At 30.3% G+C, this 12,854-nt stretch overlaps 1 protein-coding gene across 3 annotated transcripts in view; it reads right to left on the reverse strand.

Moving 5' to 3' along the window:
- The window catches only part of LOC107446986 (solute carrier family 60 member 1), a 113,294-nt gene that overhangs the window by 96,406 nt on the left and 4,034 nt on the right, over positions 1–12,854 (reverse strand). The window contains exon 1 of one of the 3 annotated variants that reach the window (XM_087155498.1): positions 11,321–11,589. The exons of the other annotated variants lie outside the window; for them this stretch is intronic. Within the exon in view, the coding sequence (XP_087011624.1) occupies positions 11,321–11,340 (20 nt within the window). The 5' untranslated portion in view covers positions 11,341–11,589. Of the gene's footprint in view, positions 1–11,320; positions 11,590–12,854 lie in introns of those variants that run through there. 3 annotated transcript variants of the gene reach the window in all.

Consider the following 12,854-nt stretch of genomic DNA (forward strand, 5'->3'; position numbering starts at 1 on the left):
TTTTATAGTGTACCTAAAAAATAACATAAAAATAAACAAAGCAATCGAAATATGCTTCAAATTTTGAGTCTTTCTTCTTTAAATCATAGTAAAATTAATAATATAAGTAAATAAAAGTAAATGAAATTGAGTTTACTCTAATATAAAAGTTTCAGTTTACTCTTATACAAATTATACGGTGGTGCTCATAGAAATACCCTTGATTTAGAAATATTAATTCTCTTCGGAAAGGGTACATTGATAAAACGAAACAATTTTTTATTTTCATTTTACTTATTTATTTATTTATTTTAACACAAAGAAATTCTACGTTAAAACTTTTTAAAATCTCATAACCTTGCATCAGAATTTTTTTTCTCTGGCCGTGGATATTTCTGAAAGTTAAATAAAAACTTTCAATAAAATAAATAAATAAACAAAACAAAAATTAAGGAAACTTGTTGAAAATGAAATGATTCAAAATTTGAAAAACAGGATTCTTACAAATTAAGTCAAAGGTCATTCTCCATCTTTTCTTTTTAAAAGGGGTTTTGAGATTTAAAAAGAATGATTTAAAATTGATATTTATGTCACCAAAAATTTTTCAGGAGTCACATTTGTACAGATAACATCGCTTAAACTGCTTTACAAAATCTTTCTGTTCACAAACCTCTCACAAAAGTCTTTTGTTCACAAATTTCACAAGTTTCCTGTTAAAAAACAAAAAACAAAATTTTTCACTAACATAATAACTTTCTCTCAAACTTCACAGTTTTTCACAAACGACAGAAATTTTTTCACTAACCTCGAGACTTTCTTACAAGTTTTCTGTAAGTAGTGCATTCATTTATTATTATATTTATAGTGCATTTATTATTTTTTGAAAACCAAAATATTCGGTAAACTGCCGTTACTATGTGGATGAAAAAATCACCAAATGAATGATTTAAATAGTGTATATTTTGATTTTATTAGCCGAATTATGGTGTTTTTTTTTTACAAGAAATGGCCTTACCATCCTATATAGTAATAACAGTATGGCAATTTTTATCAAGAATCTGGTAAAATTGTTTTTGTTTCTATGGGAACACTAAAAATCTTATAAAATAAAATTACATTGAACGATTAAACGATATAATTTGATAAATATTGCAAAATTTGGTAATTCTATCATGATATCTAAGATCATCGCATAAAAGCCATTTACTTTTCAGTTTTGCATTTTTTACTGGATTTGTGGTAATAAAAACTAGAATTTTGAAAACCAGAATTTCCGGTAAACCGTTACCATATGAATGGAAAAATCATCAAATGAGTGTTTTAAATAGTATACATTCTGTTTTTATTAACCAGAATTATGATTTTTTTTTATAATAAATGTGCTTACCATACAATATGGTAATTTTTCAGAATTTTTGTCTTCGTGCAGGAAGTAAACTTTTGAAAGAGCAACAGAAATTTTGAAAAAAAAAAAAAGACGTTTATGTAAATTGAGGCTTGATAACTTGAGCATTTACTTGTAATTATGCGCTTTTAGAAAATAATAACTATGGATTGAATTGCATAGGTTTGAATATTAAAAAATTGAAATATTTATATTTGGTGAAATAAATATAAAAATGTGATTTAAGACTAGAAGTGCTTAATTTTTTGTTAAAATAATTTTTATTTTTCAACTAATCAAACTTTCCTTCAATAGCAATACAACCGGTTCCAAATCAATCGTACTTAAATGGGCATATAACTTGTCAATGTCATACAACATGCCTATAGTAGACTCTTTTTAATTTATATTTTCGATTCAGTTTCGCGTATATCATATTTAAATAAGCATTAATATTTCTGGTATTTTGCCAATTGATTTCCTCTGCCCAATTTTACAGAGTGGAATATTTTGGCAAAAATCCAAATCACTAGGGTTTAATATGGCCTTAAAAATATTAATTTTTTGGAAAAATATATCGTATAACAAATACCCCCATTTGTGTACATTACGTTTTCAACTAACTAATTATAAGTACGTAAATAAAATTTCTCAAGCGTTTGTGAGTTGAAAAATATTCACACAATTCTCTAAATATATCGAGTTCATAAAGTAAATAATTTATTGCACATTGCGCAAAATAAAAATTGGAATACCTTTCAATAACTTTTGAACCAAGCATCGAAATTTCCCGTAATATGATTCTCGGTTCAACAAACTAAGTTTAAATTCGCTAACTAATTGTTTCGGGTGATTTTAAACTTACGACATCAGACACGAAAACGTATACTTTTGTTCAACAAATATACATTTTAATTGACAAATTCGGAATTTTGACCCTAAAATATGGAAAATAGTTCCTATCTGGAAAATTTGTGCAAGAGAATGGTAGGAAATCTGGACCCCTTAATGTTAATTAAAATTTTTGTGTATTTTATATATATATACATATATGCATTGAAGAGCCAAAAAAACTGGTATACCTGGCTAATATCGTGTAGGGCCCCCGCGAGCACCCAGAAGTGCCGCAACACGACGTGGCATGGATTCGATCAATGTGTGAAGTAGTGCTGGAGATAATTGACACCATGAATCCTGCAGGGCTGTCCATGAACTAATGGGAGTAAGAGGGGGTGGGGATATCTTCTGAACACCACGTTGCAAGGCATCCCAAATATGTTCAATAATGAGGTTTTACCGGATTTCCGATACTCACGGTATACTCGTGAAATGGTCGTACGTGAAAATCCAAATTTCATTGCTATCTCGGAGATGCTATGTCGTGCCATCTCCCGTGCGCCGACTCACTTAAATCTGTATAACCTGGCATTGTAGCAACAGTAACCGATCTAAGAACTGTGCTGGAACGCTGGAAATTTTGTTTACCTAGGCCTCCACTTACCGATTCATCGAATCTGTTGAGTCGTAAGGTAAAAAAGTCGAAATAGTTCATAGGTCATATGATGTTGAAGAATATAAGTCCTTATAGTGGTGAATCATTGCAGGAAAAGAGAAATCATCACTGGGAAGGGGAAGACCCCTTTAGTAGAGTTTGTAGAAGGTTAAGCACATCCTGATCTTTCATGAGCTCTTGCAGTTCTTTCATGAGAGTCACTAGACGGTGAGCTGAAGTTGCAGGAGTTCGGGCATTTGTTTTCTTTCTGCTAGGGCGGGCCTCGCACACAGAGAAGTTCGATGTGTGGTTCTTTCCGCAATTGCAGCAGGTAGCTGGTGTTTCTCTGCTCTTTGTACACTGAAACGAAAAATACCCTTCGGCACATTTCATACATCTTGGTTTCTCTGTGCACGTACGCTGAGAATGTCCATATCCTTGGCAACGGAAACATTCAAGAACTGTGCGAGACACTCGTTGTCTTATATACGCGTTGCCAATCGCAGTGCTGTACTTTGATTGGCTCCTTACCCCTTTATTTGCATATTCATGCCTGTACCAGTTTTTTTGGCTCTTCAGTGTATATATATATATATATATATATATATATATATATATATAACACATATATATTGTACAACATCAAAATCAGAAGTGTTAATTATAAAAGTGCAATCAATTCAACCAATTTAGATTAATTTACTTAAGATAATCAATTTTTATCCGGTAAATTTAGGGATTAATAAAAATAAATGAAAAGAAGTTCAAATACACCGTGTCATGCAATTTACCATTAGGTTTTTAGAGTACTTAAAAGCATATAAAATTAAATTTTATTTAAATAAACTTTTATCCGCTTTTTAAATTCACTATCCAATTTTGTAGGAAAATTAGAGAAATACTATAATTCATACATGTTTGTCGTGACCAGCAATTTAACTCATTGAAAATTATACTCAGTCATAATAATTGATAACAACTGTTAATGATTTTAAATTAAACAAATGATGTTAACATATCAAATGTAATTATTTAAATAGAAGATATTTTAAATTTTGAGTTCGAACTTCCACTCACAATGATAAGATTGTATGGGTAACAAAAAAGGATTGTAAAAACTTAATGTAACAGTGCAGCAAAAAAAAAAAAAAAAAAAAAAAGAAAGAAAGAAAAAAGACGCTCCACCCTGAAAAACCCTAGATCCTAATCATCAGATCTTCACTTTCTGGGACTCTACCTTTATGGTTCATGGGTTGGTTATGGTTATGGTTCCTTTATGGTTCATGTTAATTAATTACTGAAGACGATATTTTAAGTTATGAAACCAGACACAATGCGCACTTTTTCTGAATAAATATACTTTTTACAATGGTTTTGAATTTCTGACTCCCAGAATATAAGGGGTAGCCGCAACTGTGAAATATTATCCAAATATTTTTATCAGGGAAGTGATCCAAAGTTTGGACCCCATAATGTTATTTTTATTTTTTTGCGTTTTTCGAGAGAACTTTTATAGTATCTTGAGATCTTTTTAAGGGAATTGCCCACAATTATAAAACTCCTAAAGATAATATCATACAAGAAATAAATTTCCGTAAATATTTATTATTTCATTTAATAAAATGCGGAACAATTTTAAATTGTAAGGTAAACAAGTTTTAACGTCATTTTAAAGTATCTAATTTTTCAATGCAAATACAAAATGTAAGCGAAATCGGTTAAATATTTTCCGAGAAATCGAATTTTTAAAAGTTTTATGTTTAAGTCGTTAAAAGTCATGATTTTTTCTGCCTATTATGAAATAAAATAATTAAACAAAATATTTACTAAATTTTTTTTTGCATGGAATTAACTTTGGCTAAACGAATTTTATAACTGTGTTCAAGCATTTTTTAATTCGCTTAAAATGTTTTCGTGATATGGCGAAATACGCAAGAGATAAAATGAGCATCCAAACTTTGGATCGCTCTCTTGGTCAAACTATGGGGATCCTATTTCCCAGATTTGGGCTACCCCCTATATTTTGAGGGGACAAAACTGTTTATTCAGAGAAAATGTGTTTTTGTGTCTGATTTCGTAACTAAAATATCGTCAGCACTAATTAATTAGCATATTTGAGGTCGAACTTTTAAGATTGTGACCTAGAACGTGAAAATCAGATCAAAAGTTGTCCAGGGTGTGCGACAAAATGTATAGTCTTATATTAATAAAAACAGTTTAACCAAATGTTAAAAAAAGTCGTTGTTTAAACCAAAATGCAGATGAGATAAGGGGAAACAATTATTTTCATGAAAATATTATTTCCGTATTTAACTTTATTTTTCAGCATTTTCTGAGGCTTTTATTTTTTTTAAAAAGTATTTCTCGAAAAAGAGCTGCTGGCTGATATTCAAGACTTAAAAAACAAAAAGTTATTGAAACCTAATGAACTCCTTCTAAGGAGAGAAAGACTAAAATATCAAAACACGTTTAATTGCCGGGGGAAAAGGAGAGGAGATATGAGGCTGCTATTACAAACACCTCAAATGTTCGATTAGATTTTTATTTTCAGTCCCGCCTTCCTCATTAGAGATTGAATAGATTTTAAAACTGTTCTGTTTTCTCGTTCCCTAGATATATAATTTACAACTCCTAATATATCAAGTTTTTTTTTCTTCCTGCTCTACAATGATTCTAAAAATATGTAGTAAATGCAGCATTTATAAAACACCATGCAAACACTTGTTTTATTTCATTCAACACATGAACAAAAAAAATATAAGGTCATTTTTGCATCTTTTAGCCACCATTAGAGTATTTTCCAGACATATGAGTTATTTAAAAAAATATAAAGCTAACTTAAATATCAGAAAATGAAAAAAAAATTTCTATGCATTTTAACTGAATATTTTAATTTAAATATTTTAGGAGATCAAAAGAGAAAATTGAATTAAATTAAATATCTTAAGAGATGTATATCATCAAAGGCAAATTTAAGAAAGTTTTTTTTAGTTATTTTTCTTTCTTGAAATTGAAGTTATTTTACTATTTCCTAACCAGTGAAGCAAAAACTCAAATAATGAAGTCTCAAATCATGAAAAAATAAATAAACTTTAAAAGGTAGCATTCATGATTTACTGAACACCACAGGAAATAATTCTAGTCGAATTGGAGTCACGAAAGTCACAAATTTTGTCACGCGAGATTCTGTGTGCCAAGCATCACAAAATGTAAGTCCAATAAGTATATCCATTTAATAACATCAGCATCAATGTCTGCTTTTTGAGAGATACAATAAAAACTAACAAAACTGTACACGAGACATACAACTAGGTATTAGATTGAAATTTATTTTCTGTTTTGTTTTAAACCTAAATGTTTCTAAATTTCTAAAAATGTACAAATTTCTCAATTTGAACCCAATTTATCGTGTTCCACAGGCGATGAATTTTTAATTATTGCTGATACAAGAAGCCGGTATTACCAATTTAAACTCTTTATAGGAAATTGCTTTTAAATTTAAAAACCTTTTTAAATTCCTCTTTGCGAAAACTTCTTATGCAGCATTTAAATCAATTTAATAACACCATCATCAATGTCTGCTTTTTGAGAGATGCAATAAAAACTAACAAAAGTGTACACGAAACAGACCACTAGTTATCAGATCAAAATTTATATTCGGCTTTGCTTTAATCCTAAATGTTTCTAAATTTCTAAAAATGTATAAATTTCTCAATTTGAACCCAATTTATCGTGTTCCACAGGCGATGAATTTTTAATTATTGCCGATACAAGAAGCCGGTATTGCCAATTTAAACTATTTATAGGAAATTGCTTTTAAATTTAAAAACCTTTTTAAATTCCTCTTTACGGAAACTTCTTATGCAGCATTTAAATCAATTTAATAACACCAGCATCAATGTCTGCTTTTTGAGAAATGCAATAAAAACTAACAAAAGTGTACACGAAACAGACCACTAGTTATTAGATTAAAATTTATATTCGCTTCTGTTTTAATCCTAAATGTTTCTAAATTTCTAAAAATGCATAAATTACTCAATTTGAACCCAATTTGTCGTGTTCCACAGACGATGAATTTTTAATTATTGCCGATAAAAGAAGCCGGAATTGCCGATTTAAACTCTTTTTAGGAAATTGCTTTTAAATTTAAAAACATTTTTTAAATCCTCTTTACGAAAACTTCTTATACAGCATTTTAATTTTTAAAAGAATATGTGTAGTATAAAATGCATGGTATATTGACTGATTTACATATTATTAATTAACTCTGTACTGTATTTAACATACTATTTCCCAGAAAAGAAAAATCCTTTTTGAAAATTTTTTGACACTATGAACATATGAAAATATAGTAAAATGATATCTTTCAGAAATCATATTAATCCTTCTTACTAATCTAATAAAATTTCATATTAATCCTTCTTTTACGATCAGAATTAATCATTATTAGAATATTCATTAGATCAGCCAATAATCAGAAAGAGTGTGATTAAGTAATATTAGTAATTTTACGGTTCACTAGTCTAATCAGGGGAAAGTATGCATGGACAGTTCTCAGAAAAGATGGAAACATAACACAAATCTAAAGTTTAAGTTCTGACAACAATTGAGTTGAAATTTAACACACATAAAATTTTAGAGGAAATATTTAATTCTGTCTTTTTTTTCCTCCAATTGCAGGCACTGAATTTGAATCTTTGCCTATACTATGCCAGAATTTTTGCTCATTTCGCGTTACCCAGTGGGCACCTGTGAACCAAAGTCACGGAGGCGAGCAACATTGACAACGCCACACTGCCACAAACCCGTTTATAGGGTGGGCCACGTTCACACATCATACACACAACAGCGGACTGCACAAAGAGAGAGAGAGAAACATCCATGCCCAGAGCGGGATTCGAACCCGCAGCCTATGGCTTCACAGTCAGGCACGTTAACCGCTCGTCCACCTGGCCGGCTTTTAATTCAGTCTAGTAACCGGAATTGAGTTTTACGAAAACCGACCGACCTGTGTAGGGGGCAGGGAACTGTCCTTGCATCAGAAAGGTCCTGGGTTTGAATCCCGGGCAAGGCATTGATGTTTCTTTCTCTCTATGTGTGTTCTATGTCCTTTCTCCATTGTGTGTGAATGTGATCCGCCCTATAAACGGGTTGTGGTTGAGTGAATGGCGTGGCAGAAGTCGAATTCCTGGCCATAGATGGCGCCACTGAAAAACAGTAACAATCGCACCCCTTCTGCCTAAACAGGCATACGACAAAAAAAAAGTATTACGAAAACTTTCTATAAATACTCTATAAAAAATTTTTTTCAATCAAAAGTACCAATTTTGTACATTCGTGATGCTAACTAAATGCTAACTAGCATCTAGAAATTAACTAATAAAATAAGAGAATAAAGAGATAATAAATAACAAGAGAGTTCAAATAGGATGGTTACTTGATAACATCCTTAAAATGGAAGCAATCAATAAGTAATATTCTGCGAAAGGTTTTTAGAAAAAGTAATTTAGCGTTTGATTCACGTCTAAAATAGTAACGTACAAAACCGCACTATTATTTAAACAAAAAATAGAGGAAAGTAAGTGTTTTAAATTTATTCATCCATCCTTAAAATAATTTTTCAAAAATTTAAGTATTTTCTGGTGTTTTATGAAATATTTCTGTAACAAAACACAATTTTCTTACACGTAATATAAAGGATTGTCCAAATCATGTACTCTTCGTCTTTTCCCATAATAGATAAAAATAATGAAATATTGTCTCCCGTGGGTCATTATATGACCAATTTTGATGCAGAGATCCAAGCAATTTATCTAGCATTACAGAGCCTAAAAACAAGATCTGATGTGTTCCTAAGAGTGGTTCTATTGGTAGACTCCATTTCTGCAATTCAAGCAATCACAGAAAACAAATGTTATAAAACTAAGCTGTTAAACGAAATTCAGCTCGATATAAACCTCCTCAAGGAAATGAATAAAACTATAGTTCTACGGTGGATCCCTTCACATATTGGTATCGAAGGCAATGAGCGCGCAGATTATCTGGCAAAAAAACGGAACAACTATGCCTCAAAAAATAACAACCGTTACACCTGATACTCTTAAAATACGTTATGAAAAAACTCAACGAAATAAATAATTATGATTTAACTATAAAATCAAAAGGCAAAATATGGGAAAATATTCAAGTAAAGAAGCAGTAACCCATTTTAGGCTTAAAGCAGGCCACGATTGCTTATCAGAACATTTATATGACATAAAAATTCTTTTCAGCAAAACATGCTCAATTTGTAACACATGTATATTAAACTCTGATCACCTCTTGTTGTGCAAGGGACTAGATAGGAACTCCCTGAAAAGTGGGAATGTCACTAAATTGTATTGGGACGCAAGAACTCTCATGAATTGTCACTAACTTTACCTTTTTCAAGTTAATGTTTAAAATTTTATATTGCTGAAATGTTTATTGATTCAAATGTTAATTGTTCTTTTTTGTTCACTTTACCTAAATTGTTGAATTGTTTCTTTGTTATTTTCTGCTCCTTTGTGATGCAGTGAGCTGTCAAATTTTCTGGATTGAATTCCTAATAAAGCCATATGAAACACATGAAAATAATGGGTTGTCTTAAAATTCGATGAAAATTGTGTTAATTTTATATAAACAGAAAAGTATCTTGATCAATAGTGAATATTTAGAGTATATAACATACAGAATTAGCTGTTGTTAACATAATTGATCTCACCTTTTAAGAAGCTTTCAAGTATTTAATATGGATACTTCTGTTTCATTTCATTAAAAATGAAATTGAAAAATAAACATAAGATTCAAAATTTATTAAAAATAACTATTTTTTAGTATAAATGAAGAAATTGATGAATGAAGTATGGGAAAGTAAAATATTTCTTAGATATGTAAAAGTAAAGTACATGCACAATATATAAGAAGAGAAAATATTAAAAAAAAATTTTCAAGGACAAAAACAATAACACTGTGCATAGTGTAAATATAGATTTTTAATTTCATTTCAATTTGCATCATTAATCATTCTTATAAAAACGAGTCTCATAAGGTTTAAAAATTGAAAATAATAATTATATGGCTGATTGGAATGAAGTTATATTTCATTTTATAAAATTTATATTAAAATTATTTTAAAATAATTTTGTCAAAATTACTTTAAAAATAAATATTAAGACTTAGAAATAAAAATATTTCAAGTAATAATCTTGATAAAATTTAAAAAAAAGAAAAGTATTTTTGTACACGAATTGTTTTTTTCTGCTCTTGAAATCTATATTAATCTTTCTTACGAGATCAAATTTGCAAGCACTTCTTGCTGTTGTTCTACTTTTGTTCATGTTTTGATTATTTTCTATGACTATAATATAAATAATATATTTTTCTAAGACTATAATATAATAAAAGTGATACTTGAGTCTTATCGAGGAAAGTTTTTATTTTCGTATATTCGGCATTCATTTATTTTGTTCGCCCTTTTAATTCACAAGATCTCAGTGGATAAAAGTTCCAATTTATAGCCTTTGAGTGTTTTGGGCTCAGAAGAATGATGCATTTGGTGACAAACGGTCGGAGAGTAACATTAGATAGCATGTCTTTTGGCAGCAAATTGAAATGCCACGAATGCCATCGAGCAAATAGCTTAAATAAAAGATAAGGATTTTGCCACTAAGTTCGAAGGCAAAAACTAAAGATAAGCTATAATTTTATAAGCTCACTCAAGTTCTGTCATTTAAATCATTCATTCAAGTTTGGTACAGTGTAATACGTCAGAAATATGAACTTTTTTAAGTTATTTAATGAAAGATAGCTTTTATGGAAATCAGCTACATATTTATGAAACTTTTGAAACTAAGTAGAGTCTTTTGTATTTATCATTTAATAAGTATAAAATATATTTAGATATATTTTCAGTGTTACTTTTATATGCATTGTTGTTCCTGATTTTTGATATAAATAAAAACATAAAATTTTGAAATTAATTTTTTATTAATTTTTTATTTATTTTATAAAATATTTCGATGCTTTAATCCATCATCAGCATAGATTTTTTACAAGTCATATCTGTCAATAAGCATCTGATCACGCGTGCAAATATTGATATCAATAGTTCTAATTATACGGCACGCCCTCTGCTTACGACATGCTGTGACAAAAGTGTATGGTTATGAGATTTCAAGAAGAGGTTTTATCTTCGAGAATCACAGCTTATCTTAAATGGGCTTACAGTGGCGTGCAAAAGTCTCCGGCTGGTATGTTGTTATTCAAATTTGATTGGAATGAAAATTAATTGCTTAAAAACAATTTTTACAAAATAGCACAGTTTTTATATGCATCTGTTAAAAAATTTATGTATATTTTTGTAGTTATATTTATAAGCAGACAAAAGCTAGAGCAATACAGGATGAAGACTTTTGCACGCCACTGTATCTAGTGAGCATAATTACCTGAAATCAACAGTGAGCATCAGCACTTTAAATAACTTTTGATGTGATTTAAAAGTAGAGCAATGATTGTCGGAACATGTCTTAGGTCTACAGATCCACGAAACTTTGAAAACAACGGATGCCGCCCCGAAAAATTAAAAAAAAGCCGCACGTAATCGATGACTCATGTGCTCCAAGAGTTTCAATAAGCATCCGGGAATTTTGTTTGGAGAATTATTATCTGGTAGGTACAAATACGCCCAATTTAGGTTCGAATCGCTTTTCTCTCTTGATACTGATGCAGAGCAAGGAGTCTCAAAATAGTAAGTGCGCCAAAAACATCGATAAAGTGAGCCAAAGGGTGAGTTTGGCGAAGTTCCCTCTTGCTGTAGGGGTTGCACCCATTTAGGAATCAGTAGAGAGTTTGCATAGCTGGGAAGATGTGACCTGTTTGTTGTGATGACGCATCCTGGGTCACGGCACCATTGATACACTTATTTGTATCACATTGATAGGAATTATATTAATTTTAGTTAAAATTAGAAAACTCATATTTAAAGTTAAATTTTAATTATAGAAATATTCTTGGTTACATAATTACAATTGATTAAGTAATAAAAGGGGAAGAGAATCTAGGAATCACTCACCAGGATGCAAACTCTCTACTGATTCCTAAATGGGTGCAACCCCTACAGCAAAAGGGAACTTCGCCAAACTCACCCTTTGGCTCACTTTATCGATGTTTTTGGCGCACTTACTATTTTGAGACTCCTTGCTCTGCATCATCCGAGCAAGGAGTCTCAAAATAGTGTCTAGGATAATAGGATAATAGTGTCTAGGATAATAGGAGTCTCAATGTGATACAAATAAGTGTATCAATACAGTGACAAGCACAAGGTAGGGATTCTCTGATGCAGCAAATCAAGGTTCACTTAAAAGTTAAGGTTTGATGCTCTCTTATCCGGGCTTCATCAACTATTAAATCTGAATACATTTTCCTTATAATGTACAATGCGCCAAAACCACTTTAAATAACTTTTGATTTAATGCTCGGAACTTGAATGTTCGATGGTGACCTCAAATATGCTAATTAATTAGTGTAGACGGAATCATATACAAAAACGTAACTTTTTCTGAATAACATACCTTTATTTTAACGGCTTTAATATTTTGGGTTGTAGGCACAATCGGGGAAATATGGTCCTAATAGTTTGGAGAGGAAAGTGGTCGAAAGTTTGGACCTCTTAATGTTAATTTTACTTTTTGAATGTTTCGCCCTGTCCCGAAAAAGTTATTTCTAAAATTTTTGCACGTAATTAAAAAATTCGCTTTTGCAAAGATAATTTCATGCAAAAAGTATTTTTTTATAATTATTTATTATTTTTTGTTATTTAATTGTATAATAGTCCAAGCAAATTTATAGTAAGGGATAAAAAAAGTTACATAATTTAAAAAAATTTAATTTTATGATCCATATTTGAACGAATCTGTCGAATAGTTCCAGAGAAATCGAATTTTAAACATACGATTCGATTCTCAGGAAGATTCTATTCAA

This window comes from Parasteatoda tepidariorum, chromosome 11 (genome assembly GCF_982258835.1).
Source record: "Parasteatoda tepidariorum strain Cologne lab strain chromosome 11, Ptep-v5.0, whole genome shotgun sequence".
Classification (NCBI taxonomy): domain Eukaryota; kingdom Metazoa; phylum Arthropoda; class Arachnida; order Araneae; family Theridiidae; genus Parasteatoda; species Parasteatoda tepidariorum.